This window comes from Condylura cristata, unplaced genomic scaffold (genome assembly GCF_000260355.1).
Source record: "Condylura cristata isolate star-nosed mole 26May11 unplaced genomic scaffold, ConCri1.0 scaffold00020, whole genome shotgun sequence".
NCBI classification, from domain to species: domain Eukaryota; kingdom Metazoa; phylum Chordata; class Mammalia; order Eulipotyphla; family Talpidae; genus Condylura; species Condylura cristata.
The window spans coordinates 5,195,735-5,219,406 of NW_004567121.1; the positions used below are offsets into that span (position 1 = coordinate 5,195,735).

General features: G+C 44.9%; 1 protein-coding gene across 1 annotated transcript in view; it reads left to right on the plus strand.

Annotated features, from left to right (window-relative positions):
- NPAS2 (neuronal PAS domain protein 2) overlaps nucleotides 1–23,672 on the plus strand; it is a 69,969-nt gene that overhangs the window by 18,612 nt on the left and 27,685 nt on the right. Inside the window, exons 4-9 of the mRNA XM_012727310.1 lie at nucleotides 6,824–6,944; nucleotides 7,928–8,041; nucleotides 19,757–19,875; nucleotides 20,556–20,638; nucleotides 21,380–21,486; nucleotides 23,507–23,654. Of these exons, the coding sequence (XP_012582764.1) occupies nucleotides 6,824–6,944; nucleotides 7,928–8,041; nucleotides 19,757–19,875; nucleotides 20,556–20,638; nucleotides 21,380–21,486; nucleotides 23,507–23,654 (692 nt within the window). The remainder of the gene's footprint in view (nucleotides 1–6,823; nucleotides 6,945–7,927; nucleotides 8,042–19,756; nucleotides 19,876–20,555; nucleotides 20,639–21,379; nucleotides 21,487–23,506; nucleotides 23,655–23,672) is intronic.

Here is a 23,672-nt window from a genome sequence, read left to right on the forward strand (position 1 = left end):
AATCCAGATTACCAGTTATGTATTTTATTTTATTTTATTATTTTTTAAAGATTTATTTATGCATATAAAACTGCAGTACTGGCCAGAGGTGCAGGGGCAGTGAGAAGATTCACCAGAGACAAAGTGGGGAGCAGAACAGGCCGACTGACGTACACTGCTGAGGGGAGCAGTGGGCAGGTCAGGAGAGGTCTGCTGGGCCAAGTGACTCACCTCCCGTGCGGGGGATGGAACTCATGCAGAAATGGCTTTAGATTTTTAGTGCTGTGCTTCAACCTGCTGCACCACCAGGGAGGGCCCTATGTATTTTATTTTTATACATCATACAGCTAGAAGTATGTATGAAGCATTTGTTCAGTTTTTAAATTAATGCTTAAGTGAGCACAGACATACATGTAGAGGATTATTGAGATTTGTGTTTGTATTTGTGTTTGTTTTTGTCTGTTTTTTTCCTTTCCTATTTTCTTGTGTTTAGTCTTATGTGTCAGTTCTATAATTTTTTGTTTAGGGATTCTACTGATGTTGGTATATGGTAGACTACTGAGGCAATGCAGTGGCCTGTTGATGTGACCATTGGATGGTCTGGTCTCTAATGGGTGACTCTAATGGGTGATATTGTTACCTTCCTCCTCCTTTTCCATTTTAAGTAACTGGGGTGTCTTTTGTCTTGATAATCATTGTTCTTCAGCTTTATAATAACCCCTGTAGGGTGTTCTTTCTTATGTAGCTTGGTGTTGATAAATTCTTTTAATTTTGGCTTTTCAGTTGAAGGCCTTACTCTTCTTTCTATCTTGTTAATCTTGCTGGATAGCTAACTCTGAACTACCTTTTTTTTAAGTACTGTCTTTTTCTTAAGTACTTTGCGTATCTCTTTTCAGACCCTTTGTGCTTGTGAAGTTTGTTCAAAAATCTGCTGATTGGGGTTCCCTTATAGGTTGCCCTTTTTCCTCTTGATATTTTCAATATTCTGTCCTTATCATTGGATCTTGAGAGCTTAATTATTAGGATTTTGGTGTATGTCTATCTGAAGATATTTTGTTTGGAATCCTTTGGGCCTCTTAGATCGCAAAATCTGGGTCATTTCCCAGATTGAAAGAGTTTTCAGCCATTATTTCTTTAAGTAGGTTCTGTGCCTTTCTCTTTTTTTCTTTACCTTCAGGTATCTTCATGATACAGATACTATGTCTCTCTTTTTTTTTTTTTTTTTAAAGATTTATTTATTTATTCGTATAGAACTGGGGTACAGGCCAGAGATGCGGAGGGTGAGAGGATTCACCAGAGACAGAGTGGAGAGCAGAACAGGCAGATCGACAAAGTACACTGCTGAGGGGAGCAGCGGGCTGGTCAGGAGAGGTCTGCCTCGCCATGTGGTCGCCTCCGGGGCAGGCGGGAATCGAACTCATGCAGAGGTGGCTTTAGTTTCTCAGTGCAGTGCTTTAACCCGCTACGCCAACAGAGAGGGCCCCAGATACTATGTCTCTTTAATTTGGACCAGAGAGTTCTTACACTGTTGCCATTTTTTCTCTACCTTCTTCTATTCTGTGTTCTCCAGTAATGTGTCTTCAAATTCATTAATTCTCTCCATTGCTTCTGTTTGATAATGATTAAGACCCTAAATAAAATTTCAAATCAGCTATAGTGTTTCTTAGTATAGTTGCCTCATGCTTGCATTACCTTCACTCTGTTTTTGTTTTTTATCCTCCATTTTTTAAGTTCAAGCCACACTGCCAGGACAGTTGCCCTGAATTCCCCTTCTGTCATACACCACAACTCCATGAAATCAGGGCTCTTTTCAAAGTTCTTTGTTCTGGCACCTTCTGGCATCTATACCGTGTTTGTCTGTCTCCATTTTCAATTGTGTATGGCTTTTAGTAAGAGTAAATTTTCAACAATTGTTTTTGTACTTGTTGTTGGAATGGTTGGAGAAGTACCGTTAGGTATCAGAGTACCTGGCACTAGGCATCAAAGGAGCACCTCCCCTGGACCCAGGATCTGAACTTCCTGTTGTGACACATTTCTTTATGGGGGTGGCAGGTGTTTATATCCCAGCCCGGACTTCAGTCAGAGCCTAGTCTACAAGGAAGTCCGGTGCCCTGACCCAGTTCCTGCTGCAGCTGTTCTGTGTTATGAGCCTCAGGGTCAATCCGATAGCCTTTGCTCTGTGCCCTCACCTCTGTAGTTCTCCGCAATGCATCCTTCATCCTGAAAGCCTGCTGTGGCCCTGACCCACAGTGCCTGTGCTTGGCAACCCGGTGTTGGTATGGGCCTGAGTCTGTCGCAGTGGGGCTCTGTGGATTGCACTGTCCAGTTGTTACTTTAAACAAACTTCACTGTGCATTTTTCCTCCCCATTCAGTTTGGCTGAGACGCATACTGTGTTTGTTGATCATTAGCATTTCCCTCAAAGCTTTTGGCTTTGTTTTGCATCAGTTTTTCTTTGGATGTCTGGAATAGGCAAGACAGGCATCTTCACCTCACCACCATCTTGATGGAATCCTAGATTTTTATATCTTAATTCTTTCCTACTCCAAGGTTGAAACTGTTCCCTGTACTGCCTTCTGAAAGTGTTACTATTTGGTTATCATTTGATTCTGAATATAAATTAAATCAAAGCCTATCAAATATGCCTCCAACTCCCTGGTCCTTTAGGGAGTCCCTGGCCCTCACTGCATCCCTGAGCCCATTCTAATCTCTCAGTATAAGTCTTCTCCAAGGCTTCTTACCACTTTCCCTTCTCCGTGTGGCCAACACAGATCTTAATTGTCAGGATACCTGGGCACATTCCTGAGCGTCCACCCAACCCACCTCCAGCTGTGGCAGCTAGCAGTCTGTGCTCCCCTCGTACAGGCTCATTTAATTTGCTGGGTGCAACTGAGTGGCCCTTTCTCCACAGGAGAAAGGAAAGTACTTTCCTATCTCCCACAACACTTTCAGATCACCCCAGTCTTTTCAGGTGCCTGAAGTGAAAACATGGGAGATAGGCAGTTTGGAATTGAGACAGGCATTCCTAGTGATGCTCTTTGGGAACAGATTCTTGATCAAATAGCCAGTGGCATATCAGTGAGTTGGGGTAAAGAGCTTCTGCCTCCAAGAGGTAAATGATGTTCTTGCTCGTGCGGTCCAGCTGTGAAGGTGGCTACAGATGGTATGTCCCCTTCCTTGTCTCCATAACTGTTATGCTTTTAATAAGCAGAGCTGAGCTCCTTCAAAGTATGGTTCAATTGCAAATGTAATTTACTGTTCTGTAAGCACTAGGGCTTAAGTTTTCCACTAATCATTGTTTGTGTTGGTTTTCCACAGAGAAATGGCATAATAATAGTATAATAGCAGATATATACTAGAGAGGTTGCACCACGTCAGCTACCGTTCCAGGTCCTTTCTGTGTGTTCATTCATAATCCTCACTCTCTCCCCACCATTCCATAGCGTGCCTTTCCCCACCTCTGTTCAAGATTCATCTTTATTCTGTGCAGAATCTGGAGGTGTGTAGACACACACAGCTCTCTGACCTGCTAGCCATCTTGCACAGGAGCAGTGAAGCCAGGCAGTGCCCCTAGGCCTTCTTTGCCAAACATTCCCTCAGTTTGTGGGCTTCCGAATGGCCCTTTGCGCCAAGCCATGAGTGACTTAAGTTATCATTTTCATGTATCTGAAAACTCTTTAAAAAGGAAGACTACTGTCATCTGTGAGCATTAATCATCTTCTAAAAAACTAAACAGAATGGGCTTAAAATAAAATCAAGAACATCAGAAGGAACTTGGACAAACCAGAATGAGAAAATGACAGCGCAGCTAGTGAGGGGGTTTGCAGAAGGCTCCTCGGAGACCAAAGTGGTTGCCTCCAAACTAGTTGCTGGGAGCCACTGGAGTTCTTTCTTTCCCTCCTGTTGTCCTTCACTAGTCACCACACACCCTTCCTCACACCCCCTGTGATGCTGGCCATAGGCTTAACTGCTTTGTGTGTTTCTTCTCAGTGTCTAAGATAGCGGCAGGTTCACCGCTGTCCCGAGTCCCTATGGGTTGGATTGTTGCCAAATGAATGGCATGAACTGTGTCTTTTTATCTGCCCTGCCCCAGTGTCTGCTCACACTCTGACCAGGTCTCTAGCCAGGCTACCAATGTGCCCTCCCTCCTCAGACTACTGGAAGGATTGCATTAAAAAGCAAGTGCCAGCCCTCCCTGCTGGCGCAGCGGGCTAAAGCACAGCACTAAGAAGCTAAAGCCACTTCCGCATGAGTTCGATCCCCGCCTGCCCCAGCGGTGACCCACAATGGCGCGGCAGACCTCTCCTGACCCGCCCGCTGCTCCCCTCAGCAGTGTACTTCATCAGTCAGCCTGTTCTGCTCCCCACTCTGTCTCTGGTGAATTCTCTCACCGCCCCTGCACCTCTGGCCTGTACCCCAATTTTATATACATAAGTAAATCTTTAGAAAAAAAAATACTAGTATCACCCTGCCTGGCAGCTTCTCAGTGGCTCCTCCTGGCGCATACATGGAACTCTGAGTCCTTTGGGGTACTCATATCCTCTGGCCCGTTCCCCCTTGAACTACCCCCACCCATCACTTCTCTCCCTTCACTATAAATACTTCTTTTGTGTGTGCCCTGCCCCCTCTGGGAGCACATGGCTGCCAGTCAGCCACCATCCTGTCCCCCAGACCCAACTCAAGAATCCTCCCTTTAGGAATGGTCCCCTAGGAAAATCTCCTACCCTATAATTTTGGATTTAGCACACCATGCTGAATGCCTTGGGATGTCTTTGGATATCTTTCCTTTCTTTCTGTCATACTATTTGTCTTGCTGTTTCTTCTTATCCACACATTTCCCCTCAAGAATGAGCACCATTCAGTGTCAGGCATATGGGGGTGCAAGGCAGACAGGACTCCTGCCTTCCTGATGCTCCCTGGGAAAGAGGCGGGCTGCATACACATGTCAACACATGAAGGAACCCAACTTCACATCATTTCGTGGGAGGTTACTAAACACGCAAGCATGCCTAGCATTGAGTATTTGCTGGGTGTCCTTTTCATCAGCAACCGGACTCAAGGATCTGCTCATTAACCCTGGCAGCTACCTCTTCTTGCAGCTGAGCCAAGTGCAGCTGGGAGGGGACAGAGCCAACTTTCAAACCTTATCTCTGGGGCTCTTGCCTGCCTTGCTATGATGCAGCCTGATCCTTCATAGGGCAACCATGTAGGCAAAGACAGGCCCTTACCCACCAATCAGAGTATGGCATGACAATGCCATGTAGCACCCGGGAAGCGAGGGTGAGAGCTCCAGTCTGGACAAGGTCATGGGTGTTTTTTTGAAGGCCGTCATTTCAAGACAGGCACCTATAGGGTGTATGTGTGTTAGCTGAGCAAAAGGAGAGGGTGCATGATGTTCCAGCGTGAGAAGACAGCCTGGGGCAAAGCCCAGAAGGAAGAACAAACCTGGGAGACTGGAGAAAAGAAAGTTTGGGAAGCTGGAGACAAGACAGGAGCAGAGGGTGGATGGAGGGCAGGTTGTGCGGGGCTTCCTTCCTGAGCCGTGAGATTGAGAATGCGTTCTGGGAATAACTGAAAGCCAACAGATGGCTTTGAGCAAGGGGGTGAAAGATAACTTAGATTGGGGCAAAAGTGGGTGTGGGGAGACCAGTTTGGCTAATTCTTTCCCCCAATGAGAGGGCGGTAGTCTGGACCAGGGGCCAGGAGCCAGAGAAATAGAGAAGTTAATAGAGCTGAGAGAACTGGAAGAAGGAAAATCTCTAGGCACTTGTACATTGGCTGTGAAGAGGAAGAGGGGTGAGGGCAGGGGGTGGGTGGGAGTCAAGGAGGCCTCCCTGCAAGTGATGGGATGGCAATGCCCTGTGTAGGGACAGAGAGCACAGGGGAGAGAGATAGGGGTGCGAGAATACTATATAACTTTATTCATACATAGCATAAAAGAAACAAACCAAATAAAACAGAAATAAACATTTAGACTATGAGGCCAAATTAGTGAGTACCAAAAAAAGGAAAAGGAAAGATGGGTAGGTAAATCAGGTTAAAGGGACCAATTATGTGGTGAAGAATAGATTGGGCTTCTAGTGATGAACTTAATGTAGTATACACTGTCATTGATTTATAATGATGCTCACCTGAAAACTATACAATGTTATAAATGCAATGTTTGCTTAAAAATTTTTCTTTAATAAAATCTTTTCTCCCATATTAAAAAAGAAAATTCAGTCCTTGTTCATATTAGCCACATTCCAAAGCCTCAGTAGCCACGTGGCGTGGTGTGGCTAGGAGCTTCCGTATGGGCAGCAAAGACTAGACCATTTCCACCATCACAGACAGTTCTGTGAACTGAACTAGACTGTGTTAAATTTATTTTTCAAGTTATATCTTACATCCACAGTGCCTCGGCACTTGGGAAAAACATGCGCTTTGATTAGAGCTCTTTAAGAAGTAAACAGGCAGCTGTTTGCCAGACTAGAGACCAGAAAAGGAACCCCTCATATTTTTCAGAGTTCTTCATATGAGGGCTTAACCTCAAACTGGGGCTCTGTGCTGCCCCTCAAGAATGCAGGAAGGTCCACAGGTCTGCTGTGGGCCGGGGCTGGAGTCTGACTCTCACTTCTGTCTTGAATTATGTGCACTGGCACTGAAGCACTTGAGCAAGGAAAACCTTTCAGATTACGATTCAGGGTAACAGAGTGGTAGTTGGAGAGTCTTCACGGGAAGTCAAATCCTGACCTTTTCATTGCAGTAACTAATTCCAAATTGTCACAAAAGTTCACTTTTTTACTTTTGCGTTGGTTTTTCATCTTTGTTGAGTGTATACCTTTGTTCTTTATTTTCTTTTTCAGTCGGACGTCATGGATCAGAATTTGTTAAATTTCCTTCCAGAACAAGAACATTCAGAAGTTTATAAAATGCTTTCTTCCCATATGCTTGTGAACGATTCCCCTTCCCCAGAATACTTAAAATGTAAGTTTAAACTTTACTGCGTTTAGAAGGTATAAAGAATTTGAAAGGAGGTTAAGTGAATTAAGTAGGGAGGACTAAATTTAATAATAATTTTCCTTGTGACTCAGAACATTTCCACGATCTGTAGAGGTACATTTTAAGTTTAAAGTTAAAACCGGAGTTTGGGATATGTAAAACATTTCGTTTTTATGTGGAAAATTTGAAAGCATAGAGTTTAAGGAGAATAACTTGTTTTGCATGTACTACAAGTGAGTCCTTTTTCCTTTTTCAGAAATAAACTGCAAAAATCAATGAACAGTCTTATTTTGAAGGACACTGTCATGCTAGATATATGTAAATCAACTACATACTCAGTAATTAGGCTGAAATTCCAAATTCGCCTCCCCTCGGTTTGTCATCTGATCACTTACGTACATTTGTGGGTCTGGGGGAATTTTAAAGTTTTGATCAAAATTGGCCACCTGGGGAGAAGACTGGCCTTGGTGCCTGCCGAACTGGGTGTCACTTAATGGAGCTTCTACCCGGATGGAAGCAGCAAGGATGCCTGGCCTTGCCCAACCTTAGCCCATTGGCCATGATTAATGTGTCCCATTGTACATCTGATTTTACTTCAAAACAAAATGAAAAGATTAAATTAAAGAGAGCAGCTCTATAAGAGCAGCTCTATTTTAATATACCCTATGAAAACAACCGGAACTAATTGATGCCGACATAACCAACCACAGACATCTGTGAGCAAATTAAGACTAATTGGGTTCAAGCATGAAATGCAAAATATCTATAAGCTGGGGGGTAGGGGGGAGGCAGAGCTTATGCTACGGAGGTTATAAAGCATGTTCAAAAGTCATAATGAGAGGAATACCCTGGCCGTGTGTAGACTACATCCTGTGAGTTTCACCCCCGCCCAAAAAAGCTACTTGTTTAGTCTAGAGTCTGCAATGCTCACGTTCCCTTTCTCTCCTCTTTTTCTTTTAACGGCCCAGCTGACAACGATTTAGAGTTTTATTGCCATCTTCTCAGAGGCAGCTTGAACCCAAAGGAATTTCCAACTTATGAATACATAAAATTTGTAGGAAATTTTCGCTCTTACAACAATGGTAAGCTTTAATTGTCATATAATTGCGACAGTGTCTTTTATCATGCAGACGTGCACATGGGGGCATAAGAATCTCTGAGGGAGGATGGAGAATATGAGCTTTTCATATTTGCATTTGGATTTTCATGTTCCCAAGATGCATTTTGTGCTCATAAATGTTATCTCCCACTTGAGAAGAACACACTCCCACACCTGTTTATGCCAGTGCACTAAGTCCCACTGAAATGCACATTTCTGTGCTGATGGAATAATTCTGTACTGTGAGAAACAACTTGGAGTTAATAAAGAACAGGCTCAGCCTACGCACAGCCAGACAGGGCTTCGTTGTGACATGAAGACCAGAACCTTGGTTTCTGCATTTTTACCCTCCTTTTACAGGATCGTGTGAGCATGCTTTAATAGATCTGGTTCATAGATCTTCTGACCCTAATGCCATTTTAGAACGAGCCAGGCTTCTATGTTGGGTGAATTGTCAAGTAGGATAAGCCAAGCAGTAAATTCTCTCTTTCTGAAATTACCCAGATAACTAATTGCCCGAGCTTTGACTGCAAAGGCCTTGGCTCTAAATTACACTTAAACATGAAATTAAACATGAAATCTTACTTTTGACCCAGGCAGAATGGGAATGCATTCTTAATGCCAGAAATTCCAGACTACACATCTCAGCATGTGCCCCATTGTGGAGCCCAATACAGTAAGGCCTGTATTTTGTTTGCTCTGCACCTCAAAATTCAACAAAGCTCTAATAGTATGTAGAACAGCAAAGAGCGGAGGGAAATAGGAGAGCATGTTGACGGGGGCGTCGAAGGAGTGAGAAGATCTGGAGAAAAATACCAAAGGCAAACATGTACAGAAATTGAGCCCTGGGAGTAAGAGATTGGGCAGGTGGCAACACAGAGAGTTGACACTGACCTTGAGACTTTGGTTGCTGTAATGTAACTCTGGACCCATGGTGGAGTCTATTTGCCCCAGTCAGATGAGTCCCAGAATTTCCATTGCAACCAGCGAAAGTAAGGGCGCCAAGTTCTAGAACTCAGGTTAACTAGGATTTTTCCTCAGCTCTGCATGATCCTCAGTGGTATGTTATTTGCATAAAACAAATGCTTTGTTTAGATCTCCCACTACATGCATGATCCAGCCGTGTGATTTTCAGACCCAGTGTTCAGGGCTCAGGCCTGGATGAAGGGTTCCTTGGCTGACTTGGGCCTTCTAGGAGCTTGCCTCATTCTCAGGGGCCTGTGTCTCAGCATCTGTGACCTCTTGCATCAGAACATGAGGCTTTTCCCCAACTGCACTGCTCCAACCTCACCTTTATATTTCCCAGACTAGAATCTTCAGTGATTCCTGAGATTCTGCATTTTAATTTTAAAAAGCTGCCCCCTCAGTGACCCACAAGCTGGGTTTTCTATAGAGTACCAGGTGTGTAAAATTAGGTCTGGTCAGGCCTTGAGTGCATCTTGCTGTCCCCACGTTAAGGATCCACTTGAGAAAACTGACCTCTGGCCACTCTCAACCACTCAGGTCCCTAAGCCTGGAGGCAGGTTTGCAGATGGGCCCAAGTCAGCCAGGGAGCCCCTCGTCCAGGTCTGAGCCCTGAACACTTGGTCTGAAAATCACACTGGCAGAATGGTGCATGTAGACTCTGAGACTGCCCAGTTAGGATGCCAGGTGCATTCATATGAAATGTAATGATACTCTTTTGCTGTGGCACTCCTTCCATAAATTTACCCTTGAGTGAATATAAGCAGGAGTCTGGAATTTGCTTAAAATACTTGTTATGTGACCGTAATGCCAGCTGCTGGGGTAGCAGCATATCCCAAGTAGCCACATGAAAGAGGGGAAGGCACCCTAGTCCCCAGAGTGCCAGGGTATGAGCACTAAGGGATGTTGTTCCACTTATCCCCATGACAACAGTGAATGGACTTAGTTACAGGACTGACCTCTGATTGGCTGGTGAGCCACGCTTGTATCATTTGTGAATTTCTATTATCACAGCTCTCATTAAGATGCTGCTGAATATCACTTTGAAGCTTCCTGTCATTTCTCACATTTTAGAGGGTTTCAAGGAAATAGGCAGGCTACATTCTGAATACCTGTGATTGTTTTTTTTAAACTAGCAAGGCTTTATTTTTCACTTAAAGTTGAGACAGTGTTTGTTTGCCTAAAAGAATGTGTGGAAATTATGTGTGATTTTTTTTTAAACTGTTACTGCCATAAACACACAGCATTGAAAGTAGAAATTTTAAAACCATGAGTGTAGAGTGCCTTTCCAGAGCTCGTTGTATAAATCAAAGGTAGGGGGACTACCTTGGGACATAAATCTCCAAATGCAATTGTAACACAACTAAAATATAGTTCTAACTTGGATTGAAATGGGCAGCAAAACATGTCACAGTTCAATGAATTCCTAAGACTAAACCATATGAAATAACTAAAATTCAATTATATTTGGTTTATAAGATATGTTTTAATATAATACTTCAAATTTGATAGTGTGCACTACTTCTAAATAAACAATGATTAATGGGATAATAAAATAAAGCTCAGCTTAGGTGTGTCTCCTAAGTACCAGGCCTTTGCATGGATCATCCAGTTCAGTCTTAACAACCACCTGATGAGGCGGTATTTGGTATCAGCCCACCTTGACAGGGAAGGAAACCGCTATGTCAAAGAATTAAGTCTAAGGTGCTGGGTAGGAATTGGGAGACCTACCCAGGTCTTCACTCTTAGGCCCTTTACCCTGAACTTACCCTCTTAACCCCATGCTTTGATGTCTCCCAAATCTATGTTGAAGTTAAATATCTAGATGCAAAGTACAGGCCTGTCCCTGCCAGCGTACTGCTGGTATTTGATGTCTGTAGTTGTGCACATCAAATACCCTGCACCCACAGACCCAAGATTTGTTTTAAATCAAATATGGTAAGAGACACAGATATGGGAATGGCTGTCATGAAGGAAGAGGTTCGTCCAGCGAAATAAGCACAGCTCATCTTGCAGGGCCACGGGAGCACCAGGCCTGTCAGAAGGCAGAGGGAACAGAAGAAAATGTGGGCAAGAGCCTCTGCTGGCGTGTCTTTGAAAGAGGATGGGCAAGGCAGGTCTTAGGACTGACCGGTTTGGATAGTTTCAGGGGAACTCTGAGGTCTGGGGGCTGCCCCCAGTTGTCTGCTACCTGGCCCTGGTATGACTGGGCAGGAGGGTAATGAGACTGAGTGTGAGAGCCCAAAAAGGTTGTTACAGAAGTGTTATAGGCTCTGGGTTGATTGGTTTGTACATGAAGGTAACACAGAAAGTTGAGTTTGCTATTGCCAGGAATTGGCCAACACTCAGGGAGGAGATGTCACTCAGGGTCAGCAAGGCCCCACATGTCAAAGGACCAACTCCACAGGTCACCTAGTGCAACAGGTCACCCAGTCCCACATATGGCAGTGGTTAAAAACCAGTATATGGACCCTCCCTAGTGGTGCAAGGGGTTAGGACTCAGGCTGCAAGCTAGCAGCAGCCATTTCAGTGCAAGTTCGATCCCCGCCTGGAGGTTATCCACATGGCTTAGCAGATCTCTCCTGTCTCACCTGCTGCTCCTCTCCACAGTGTACCTCACTGATCAGCCTGTTCTGCTCCCCACTCTGTCTCTGGTGAATTTTCTTCACCACACCTGTGTCTCGGACCTGTAACCCAGTTCTGTATGCATAAATAAATAAATCTTTAAAAAATATATATGTAAAGTACAGAAGAAAAAGGAATATGAATGTCAGTGTTACTTTAATAGAATACCAGCTCATACTTCCAAGAGCTGTGTGGGAAACCCTCTTATGCTATCATGAAAGGTCCTGCCATTTCTGTAGGGCAGTTTGGTTTATGGATCATTGCCGGGTATGTTCCCACTGATGACTGTCCAGAAGAAATGAACTTTCCTTTTCATACGTAATAGAATGGAAAAACAGTGACCTTTACTCATCTATGGATCATCACACTCCTTCCTGGGCCCACAGTCTTGGCACCTAAATAAGCATCCAGCAAAAGTGCACTGACTTGGACTGAGGCTTAGAGGCCTTGACCCTGGACCACACATGGGATAGGCCAGAACTCTGACCCAAACCCTGAATCATAGAAAATTGTCTTTTCCACAGGAGCTGATAGTAGAGCTCTCTTTACCCCCACAGCACACTCCAGAGATACAGTGATGACTTCCAAGGGGGCTCTCCCCACCTTGTCTTTACATCCAAAGTCAAGGTTAAATCCTTGATGAGTAAGCTGGAGTGCTAATTTTGGTTGCCTTGTGAATTGTCTATATGGAAACCCTCGTAAGCAATGACAGGTGGTCAGAGAAGTTCGTCTTTGGCCAGAATAAACAACTCCCCATTCTGTATCCCCCATGCTCACTGCATTTCCTTCCCTCCTAGGCTCCCTGGGTGCTTGGAGGACAATGGCCTCAGCCTTGTCCTTACCAAGACTGCTCATTCAGAAGGCACCCTCTTCACCCAGAAGCGTTCCTAACACACTTTCTTCCCAGCCTAGAACTCATCTCATCAACCAGTTTTTCCCAAGGCTGGTAGAGGCCCTTGGCGTCTACTAAAAAAAAAAAAAAAATCACATGTATAAGAACTCTCAGGCCTTGGGGCCTCCCTCATGACACAGGGGTTAAAAAGTCTCAGTGCTATCAAAGTATTATCAGCCACTGCAGTTCAAGTTCAATCCCCAGCCAGGAAGCTGACCCACATGGCAGAGCAGACCTCATCTGCTCCCCACTCTGTGAGTCCTCCCACCTCTCGCACCTCTGTCGTACACCCCACTTCTTGTATGCATAAATAAATAAAAATAAATCTTTAAAAAAAACAAAAACCTTCAGGCCTTTTACCAGAGGGACCAAAGTAAAATATCTAGACTCAACACAGGGAAGAGAATATTTCTAGGAGAGGTTTTGGTGGACCCTTCAGTTTTATTAAGACTCCTATCTGGGCCCTCCCTGTTGGCGCAGCGGGTTAAAGCACAGCACTGAGAAGCTTAAGCCACTTACGCAGGAGTTCGATCCCCGCCTGCCCCGGAGGCGAGCCACATGGCATGGCAGACCTCTCCTGACCCGCCCGGCAGCGGGCGGTACTTCGTCAATCTGCCTGTTCTGCTCCCCACTCTGTCTCTGGTGAAGCCTCTCGCCACCCCCTGAGCCTCTGGCCTGTACCCCAGTTCTGTATGAACAAATAAATAAATCTTTAAAAAAAAAAACAAAAACTCCTATCTGCTTGCCTGCCAACCCAAATAACATCCCAGGATTTCTCTTGACTCCATTGTGAATAAGCCCACTTAGTAGGGGAGGCATGTGGGAAGAGGAGAGGACCAAAGCTCCTTTGCTCCTGTGAAGGAGATTAAGCTGGCATTGGACCTTTCCAGATTCATCAGCTCATTTGCCACCTTGCCCCTTCCCCTCTCACTCACCGTGCTCAGTTACTGTGACTGTGTAAGCACAGTGACCATTGCCCAAATGCTAGAGCAAAATGGAAATACACCTGCTTCAATATATGTTCCCCATAGTCACTAAGGACTTCATCTGCCACAGGTGTCCTAGGGGAAGTGGAGGGGAACAGGACTTCACATACTTAACTTAGATTATTTTTTTTAAGATTGATTTATTTATGCATGCAGAACTGAGGTACAGGCCAAAAGTGCTGGGGCAGTAAGAAGATTCACCAGAAGCAGAGTGGGGAGCAGAACAGGCAGATCAACGAAGTACACTGCTGAGGGGAGAAGCTGGTGGGTCAGGAGAGGTCTGCCGCACCATGTGGGTCACATCTCTGACCAGGGATCGAACTCTGCTGAAGCAGCTGCTGCTAGCTTCGCAATGCTGTGCTTTAGCTGTTGCACCACCAAGGTGGGCCTTAACTTAGATGTTTAATAAACCTGAAGAAATACATGTCCGGAAATGGACAAGAAAGCAGCTTTCTTCGGATTATTTCACTCAAGGACAGTTTCCAGCCCTGTCTGTGAGCAGCTCATTGAAGGAATCTGAGCAGAGTATAGACATAGGGTATGCATGCCTCCTTGTGTCCCCTGAAAAGGTCTACAATTTGATCCTTCCCCCTGGGCTGGGAGCATCCAGGGGGCCAGAAGTTAATGCAAGGGTGGTCTTATTTGTGCTCTGTACAGTTTCTAGAATAGAGCTGAAACAATATTACTTTATTTAGGGACATGTTTGCCCCAGAACAGATAGGTTTTTTAAAATAGGCAAATATTCCCTCCCATCTTTTTACTCATCCAATACAATAACTATGATGTCTTTCCCCAGTCCTATACACCCAAGGGCTGACAGCCCTTCCAGCCCCCTCAAAAACGACCTCATTGGGAAGGATGGTTCTCAGAGGCATAATGAACAGTCTTGGCATTAAGGAGTCCTAATAAGCAGGTTCCAGTTCCTGGAGGAAAACTTCATGCCAGAAAGAAGGCAGTCTCTCACTTAGGCCCTGGCTCCTCCCCCAGACTTGGATTTAAATGTGCATCTGACTGAGATCCAGAAAGCAGTATTTCAAAAGTCGCTGGTGTGGCTCCAAATAGGTCACCCTCAGCAAACATTCCACTCTGGGCTTCCAGAAACCACACACCGGAGTATAAAAGTTTCCCTGCCCTCATTTCACCTACTCGCCTCTCACCACACACCGATTTAAAACACTGGCAAAAATGGAGGTTTTTCATCTTACAACACTTGATTCCGTATGGTCCGTGGGATTTCTGTAGGTTGCTTCATTTTATGGCTTTGGGGGTTTTTGTTTTGGTTTGGTTTTTTTTCCCCAAGCTGAATTAATTGAGACATCTCAGTTAAGGGCACAAATTGCATGCCCGCCAGGCCTTACTGGGAATGGAGATGTGGATTTAGCACAGGAAAGACAGCTTGGTGGAGGGAATATCAGGTCATCTGTCCCAGGCCCCCAAGAATAAGAAGCAGAGTGTCTCCTCCACCCTGACAAGGAAGCTTCCTGTCCTTCCCCAGCATGGTCACTGTTGCCAGATTAGATTGCAGAGGAATTAAGATGACGATAAAGAACAAAGTGTTACCCAAGGGCATTGTCCTACTTGGGCATCCCGAGTCTGTATTAAAATGAACAGATATGTGTGTATCAACCACATCATTCTGCTGGTTTCCGCCGGGAGCTGGGGTGCTTTTGTACCGGTTGTCTGGTAATGGTGATAAAATACCATTTTAAAAAACCTTTATCACTGGTACACGATAAGCAGTTGGAGGACAGGGGTGCGGCCTAAAGGAAGCTCACTTCTCCGAGCTTACAGGTCATTGGGCCCTGTCACACCAACCAGCTGGTGGATATTTAATCAACCACTGTCACCTCTGGCCCCCAGAAGCACTTAATTTTAATTGATGAATGTCTGGGGAAAGAGGAAGGCTAAGACATATTTTCCCTTTACAATCATTTTTTCAGTCAGGCATGTTGACAATCCCCAGCTTTCTCATGTGAATCTTAGCTTCTTTCCATCATCATTCCCCCATTTGCTGAACAGAGCTGCCAGAAAGGAAGGGAGAGCTAATAGGACCCCCGCAAGCAAGGGGGTGCCTCAGGGGAACAATTGGGATGGTGGGGCTTATGTTGCTACCACTCTCCCAAGAACCCAGAAACCTGGCTTTTCAGAACATATTGGGTAGAGCATACTGCAAAGAGAAAAAAGAATCTGAAAATAGTGCTTAATTAGTGGGAGGTGATTTCTCATGAATGTGCAGCAAATTATTTTTCCCTCAACATTTCAACACATTCATCCAAATAACACCAAAACATTTTGGCTGTCGATCACAAATGGGATTTGGGAACTTTATTCTCTGTTTTGCAAACCACACCATTCATTGCTTCTCATCTTCTGGGACACTTAGGAGTTTTGTCTGTCTTTTGTTTCGAGAAGTGCTGAGAAAGCTATTTGTCACTCTCCTCCTGTACTTCTCATGTGTGTTCCTACAGCTGTTACAACAAATGTATCACAAGCAGACCATCTCTGATTAGAATACTTAGTTGTTTAGACCTGATGACTGAACTGATAGAGTAGAAGAGTAGGTATGTCTTTTTCTTTCTACGCGGTCAACATCTCTGCTGCTTCCTCATATTTTTCCTACCCCAGTGGGAAGCAAGTTCTCTCACCAATTGAGATCTCCCTGACCCTACAGCCATCCTCCAGACTTTTCACTATGGATCTGGGAGCTCACCTTTGTCATCAGATACACTCAGAAGCCAGCCCTGGGTGCCAAGTGAGATATCCTTATTCTCCAGAGACTCTTGCAACTCCCTTGTTTTTGAAATCCCAGAAATGCCAGTCCAAGACAAAATTCTCAAGGCCTCTGAAATTAGAGATCATGGTGAAAAGTTCAGGAGTGAAGAAAGCACTGGGTAACCCCAAGGCCCTTTTAACTGGAAGGCCTCTCCAAGCTTGAGGCCCGCCATGAGTGTTTCAAGGTTTTCCCGTGTGCTGAGTTGAAGCAAAGTTTGTGCGGGTGCTCAGAGGGCACCCTTCCTAGGGGGTTCTCCAGCAGCAGCCCCGTGGGCCATGGAGAGGAAGCCAGTCATGGGATCTCAAGGACTGTGCCTTGGTGGCTGGCAAGTTCAAAAGGTCTCTTTCCAGAGCGGTCTTAAGCTGTGCTTTGGGTGTGAGGGGGATGGTCATCTCCTGGGAGGCTCCTTCAGTGAGCGCATGCTATGTACAAGAGGCCTGCTCCAGAGTTTTAACCAGACCCGGTTCCAGCGGTGGGGAACACTCTCTCTTTAGCTTCTGGCATGAGTGAGATTAATTTTGAGGAAGATGACTCTAGAGGGAGAAATGTAGCAAGAAATAATCACTTTTATCTGTTTCATGCGTGCTAGGTGGGTAGAGGCTTGGAGTGGCAGAGGAAAAGAGAGGTCAGAAAATGGTCAGAGATCTGATAAAACAGGGCTGAGCCGGCCCCAAGTGGTTACTTCTTCTGAGAGGCTGAGGATGCCAGTTGTAACTAGATCTATTTTTTCTGTTACTTAAATTGAAAGAACTAATTAAATCCTTAATTAATGTTTTTAAACTACCTTGGGATAAGAAGTGCCAGAGAAGTTATTCTAAGTGCTAAATATTACTACAAAGGCCCAGGGAACAGTTTTGCTCCTGGGTTGCCTCTCTAGAATATGTGGGAAGGCTCATGCTGAGAAAAAGGTAATTTCAAATGCAATTGGCAAAATGCTCAAAGTAGCTTCTTCCTTATGGTTTCCCCTTCACCTCCATGCCAACTTCCCTCCTTGACTTACTGCCCCCTTCATCAAGCCCTCAGCTGTTTAAGGTGGAGGTGGGGGGTGGGAATAGCTTGTTCAGAAATAGTTTTCTTGATTCTGAGCTGCTCTGCAAAATATCGAGCCTCTCAAGTACAGCTCCAGGGGATAATGACGCTTCCTTGTGGGGTGTGTTTTCATCTGTAAAATCCTAGAGGTTACAAAAGGACCGATAAAACTACATTGGGAGACAACCAAACCAGTAATAAGCTCTGCAGGATGCCCATTTAATTTCCACAGTCCAAGTCTTTGCCCCTTGTAGAGGTTATTAGGGGGATGTTTCCTACTCCTGTCCTCTTGTCCTCTTTCCAGTAAATCGCCCAGAAAGGCACTTACTGACAGAGCAGGTGAATAATTATTAGCTAGAGGAGTCATTCAAACAGGATGCATGATTGAGAGCTAGATTACAGAGACTTTCTCTTGAAATGCCTGGGAAGTCCTTGGAAGTTTGCTTAGAAGGTCTTGATATTCTGAAAGAGTAAGGAGACTGTTAGGTCACTGTCTGGCTGGTGATACCTCTTACATGTAAGCAGAGGAGATATTTTACATCTGGGAGATTTGTAAATGCTTTTTTATTTTTTTTTTAATTACACAGATGCTCACATCTGTAGACCCTTCCCTAGTGTGGAATTGTTTTTCCTTTCCGTTGATAAATTCCCTTAATAAGTTCACCCTGCAAATTAATCTGCAGTGACCTAAGCTAATTAAAGACAGATGTAAACTCTCTAGGGACTACTGTTTTTTATTTTATCCACTTTATATTCATGTTGGGAAACATTTATTGGTATAAAGTGAATGCATTCAGAGAACATGTTTGGTTGAATGAGCTTGTTCACATAAGTGGGTAGAAGGCCACATTATAGAATCACAGGAATGTGTAAACATACAAAATAAAAAATTCTCTGAATGCTGAAATCCAAAGAAAGTCTTGCATATTTTATTTTAAAATATTTACTTTCTGATGCCTTATAGGCTCTCAAATTGAAAACTATGTTTAAATCTACAAGTTCAGAAATGTATAGGATAAAACTATGTTTTAAAAAATAAGAAGTCGTATAGATTATCTTGGATGGTGGTCCTGACCCTGCCTGTATGTTAGTGAATCTGGGGCACCTTTAAAAGCATCAGTGGCTGAATCCACCCCAGAATTCCTGAAATAGCTAACCTGTGATGGGGGTGGGACCTGGGTAGCCACGAGAAAGGTCTCAAGGAATCTAGTATATATGACAACTCCATGTACATGGTCAATTGACTTTTCTCTTATACACTTTTCCTTGTATTTAATTTATTTTCCCACCCACCACGCTTGACCTAAAATAGCAAAAAAATTCTCTGGCCCCAGAAATGAAGCAGTTCTCCACACCCTTCCATTGAGGAGTGTTGCTGTGGTCCAAGGGCCTGAGGACCTAGTGTCAGCATCAGCATCTGGACACTGAGGTGTTCACCCAGCACAGTCCCCTGGCCTGTCAGAACCCAGGACTTGGAGTCAGAGAGCAGTGTAGATCCCTCTTCTGTTCTTTCTACTCTAAGTGACCTTGGTTTACACACACACACACACATACACACACACACACATTGGCTTAGGTCATTGCAGATTAATTTGCAGGGTGAATTTATATACACATATGTGTATGTGTGAGTGTGTGTGTGTGTGTGGGTGTACATTTACCCTGTAAATTGATCTGCAGTGACCTAAGCCAATTAAAGACAGATGTACTCTCTAGGGACTACTATTTTATCCACTTTATATTCACATTGGGAAACACACACATACATATAGTTTAATTGATATAAGCTAATTCATATTCAACTGAGGGCCAGAAAGAGTACATTTTATAAAATCTGAAAAAGGAAATCTCATCTGAAAGAGGAAATCATGGCTTCCCAGACTTGAGAGAATAAGAGGCATGTAAACAGGTTCTGTCACCTCTGCAACACCACAGAACTAGCAAGTTTTGTTGTCAGCTTGTGCCTGTGGGAATTACTCTGAGTCCCAGAAGGCCTCTGCCTCCTGAGGGAGTTTGAGGACAGGAGGTCTTGAATCCCAGCTGTGCCCACACTAGGGATGGGATCAACAGCTGCCAAGACCACACAACACTGTGTGGATCCAGCCGTGCCAGAAGCACCATTGAAATGCTGACTAACAGGAGTATTCGGGTCCTTCCCACAGAATGACGCTGTCTTCTGATTACCCAGTTTCCCCCAGCACAACAATCTACGTGACTGCAGGATTAATGGATGTGAGAGGCAGAGGGGGGTATATTGGTCCCAAGCATGGTCTGGAATCCAGCTCTGTTAGGTTTGGTCCAGGTTACTTTCCCAGAATGTCCTTCAGCTTCCCCATCAGTGCAGTGGGGATGAATAACTCCTTACCAGTTCACTCTAAGACTGAAGTCAGTTCTGATCCATTCAGGCTAACCTGTTTTTCCTCCCCCCAGTGCCTAACCCCTCCTGTAACGGCTTTGACAGCGCCCTCTCAAGGCCTTGCCGGGTGCCACTAGGAAAAGAGGTTTGCTTCATCGCCACCGTTCGTCTGGCAACACCACAGTTCCTAAAGGCAAGTACCCAGAGGAAAATTGATCGCACAGAACTAGAGTTCAGTCACATTTAGTTATATTTAATTTTTATCTTTATGGGAAAGGACAAAATGACAATGAAGTTGTCACTCACTCTGAATTTTTAAATGGCTGGCTTCTGTACCTGTGACAGCCACACATGCTCTTTCCACTCACTCTGGGTTCCTACAAGCTCTTTAGTTTGAAGGCAGCATCGATTGCTGTTCAGCCTGCAGGGATGCTCTTTTATAACTCTGTAAATTTTCCTACTTTCATGCCAACATTAATACCACTCAGGGCGGGCAGAGGTGAGAACTGAGTGCCAACATGGAGGATTTGTCTTTACTCTCCCATCTGAGATTGCTTCAACAACTGTGGCATGAATATTGAGTTAAATTAGTCATTCAACTTCAGATGAAAAGCCATTTTCCACATGTTTATCACACTTCTAGATAATGGGAAGGGAGTGGTGTGACATTTTGGCTCCTAGGTATTTTTCCCCAGCTGGGGAATAAATTTAGTATCAGTATTACCGAAATTACCTACAGATATGACAGTCCAACACAACTTGGAGACTTGCTCTCAATGACTTTAGCTTCTATCAAACACCATGAATTCTTGAACAAACCTAGGGTGACCATCTGGCAGCCCGTGCAACATTTTTGTCCCCCTTCTCATACAGGAAATGTGCATAGTTGACGAGCCTTTAGAAGAATTCACTTCAAGGCATAGCTTGGAATGGAAATTTTTATTTCTGGATCACAGGTTTGTGACAAGAAAAATATTGGGGCTGATTCTTTTCAAGTGTTTGCTTGCATGTGCCCTGCTCTTCTTGTGAGAGAGGCCAGGCCAGGGCCCTCCCCAGAGAAGGGCTCTGTGGCTGTAGGAAGAGCAGTTCCCTGAGGGTGAGATGTTCTCCCTCATTTACCTGCTTTGTGAGTGTTTCTGTGTTTGGTTCACACCATCTCAGGGGAGCCAGATGCTGGACACCAAAGACCTCTGGTCTTTGGGGAGTACCCCATCCCCTTCAGTACCCTGAACCCCAGGGGGGTCCCCCCCAAGTCCCAGTATGCAGCATCTGATAGAAGAGAAATGTCTTATCTCTTTCAACAACTTTTTTATTTACCCCTTTGGCCCAATCTTTTCGGTAACAGCTTTCACAGTTGAAGAACTAGAAATCTCCCCATCTCACTCTTTAATTTTTTATTACACTTTGGTACTGGGCTGACCCAATCTATAGCAGGTTTTGATTAATTAGTAGTGCAGACATTGATTTTATTTAGACCAAGTTATGTCAAGAGAACTGAGTATCTAAATGCAAAAAGAAGTGGGTGGGGGGTGAGGGTCTTTGGGAACCACAGCCTGTCCTGTTCTAGAAAAGTGAGGTCTCACACTGATCACGCACCGTGAAAATGGTGCCCCCACTTTCTACGTGGGCATGGAGGCCCTGGGTGAGTGGGGCAGTGTGTTTTCCAGCTACTGAGTTACCCTTGTTATCCTTGGCAGAGCCCCTCCAATCATAGGGTACCTGCCCTTTGAAGTTTTGGGGACCTCAGGCTATGACTACTACCACATTGATGACCTGGAGCTCCTGGCACGCTGCCACCAGCACTGTGAGTACTGCACCCCAGTCCCGGTGCTGAGGATGCCTGAGCTCTCTCATGGAGCCCGGACAGCGGGCTTAGCCCTGACATCGGATATTTGGTGTCTTTGCGTTCTCTGAAATCATCTGGGAGTTACTGTCTGCACTAGCCTGGTGCTGTCTGCACCTGAAATTGACTGTTCTTCCTGGCCCCATGCCAGCACCTCCTAGTATCCCTCAGATAGGCCAGTAGTCAGTTCATCTTAAGAAAGGAAGACAATGCTGGTCACTGTTTCAAGTTATGCAGTATATTTCACAGACCAAAAAATGATTTTGCATACATGGGTGAATTGGTGGTGGGAAGTCCACAGGGATTATGACCGAGATGGAAAAATGTACAAAATGAAGAGTGATGTAAAAAGTATATTTATATATAATTAAAAAATGATTTTGCATAATTATGCTTTATGTAGCAGATAGACATTGGTCACAAACTACAGGCCAGATACTAAGGGAGGCCCGGACATAAAGATAATTGACTTGGAACCTCCTTGTTGCCCTTCAGGGGCAAGGTCCAGTGGAAGAGCCAGAAACAGGAAGGGAGGTTTCAGTGTACTGAAGGGCTGTGCACAGCTGGGGAGCAGGCTCAGGGAAGGTTCTGTGCCACAGGAGTGTGCAAAACGCTGGCAAAGGTATGAGCGAGAAAATTCATTGGGGAGGGGCTGCAAGAACAGGGTTCCCATTGGGCAAGAAGAGTAAAGAGCGAATGATATGATCATGTCAAGTCCTATCTGTGAACAGGAATATCTGTAGTAATATTAAACTTTGGACGCCGGCACATGACCTGACCACAGACTTCACATTTGGATAAATGCCTGTGCGTAGCGTCCATTATAGTTTGCTCATCTCTGCTGTTCCTGTTGCTAGAAAAACAGACCTTAGTTTCATCAGGATTCACTGTTAGAATTGACGCCTGTTCTTTAAAACTTTAACTCCTTGCTCTTCAAAGTGTGGTCCTTGACAGCAGCTTGGGGATCATGAGAAGTTGGCTGGACATGGAGCTTCTCAGCCCCCCCACCCCAATCAGGCCACTGACCAGAACACCCACCTTGACAAGATCCTCAAGTGATTCTTTGGCACATGAAAATTTGAGAAGCAAGGCGACTTCTGCCCTTTTGATTCTTCTAACAGAGAAAGGCCATCCTGGCGTAGAATTTCCTTCCTCCTCTGAAGCACGCGCCACGTGGCTCAGCAGGATATTCTCACTCTGTCAAGTCCACACCCCTGCTTGGCTGAGCTCCCTCCTGTTCAGATCTCAATCCCAAGTCTCCCATGCCTTTGGTGGCTTTCTCCAACTAGTTGTGGTTTCTCCTAACTCTTTGCATAAAGACGTGTTACCTTTCGGGCACTGAGCGGTAAAGCCCATATTGCGCTTGCTCCTTGACCCGATGGTCCAGCTTTCTTTCCCTCTAGGCTAATAAGCCAGCAGCACCCATCCTACTCTGGACACTGAGAGAAATGCACTGCAGACTCTGCTGTAAGTGCTCAGCCTGGGAGGGAACACACCACCACAGCAGCCTATTTTAGAGCTCTGTAGACTAAGGATGAACTGCTGAGTGACAGCTACAGAATCCTTCCAGAGGTGGCGGCTGTCAGGTCTATTTTCAGCTCACTTGTCCCGGTGTCTAAATTCTCTCTCCTGTGCTCGGCTCCTGCAGATCCTAAGGCAGCTTCTACCCGCGGCAGGAGGATGAACACCAGTAAAACCTCGGTCTCATATTAATTCAACTCCGGTTTGAGAATCTGTGTGCATCTGCTCTTATTCGAGGCTCCCTTTGCTTTTGGGGAAAGAGTGTGGATTGTCATTCCACTAAGAATTCATTATCCATTACTGTTATCCTGACAGTCACTTAAATTACAGCCCACTTGAAGAAATAAGCAATATTTGGGATTGTCTTTTGGAATGCTTGCATATTTACCGGTGACTTTTTAGAAAAAGGTCATTTTTGTAGTAAGGCTCATTAAAGGCAGATTTTATTTTCTATTCACAGTAATGCAGTTTGGCAAAGGGAAGTCATGTTGCTACCGGTTTCTGACCAAAGGCCAGCAGTGGATCTGGCTGCAGACCCACTACTACATCACTTACCACCAGTGGAACTCCAAGCCTGAGTTCATCGTGTGCACGCACTCCGTAGTCAGGTGCCGCAGGGCGGGGGC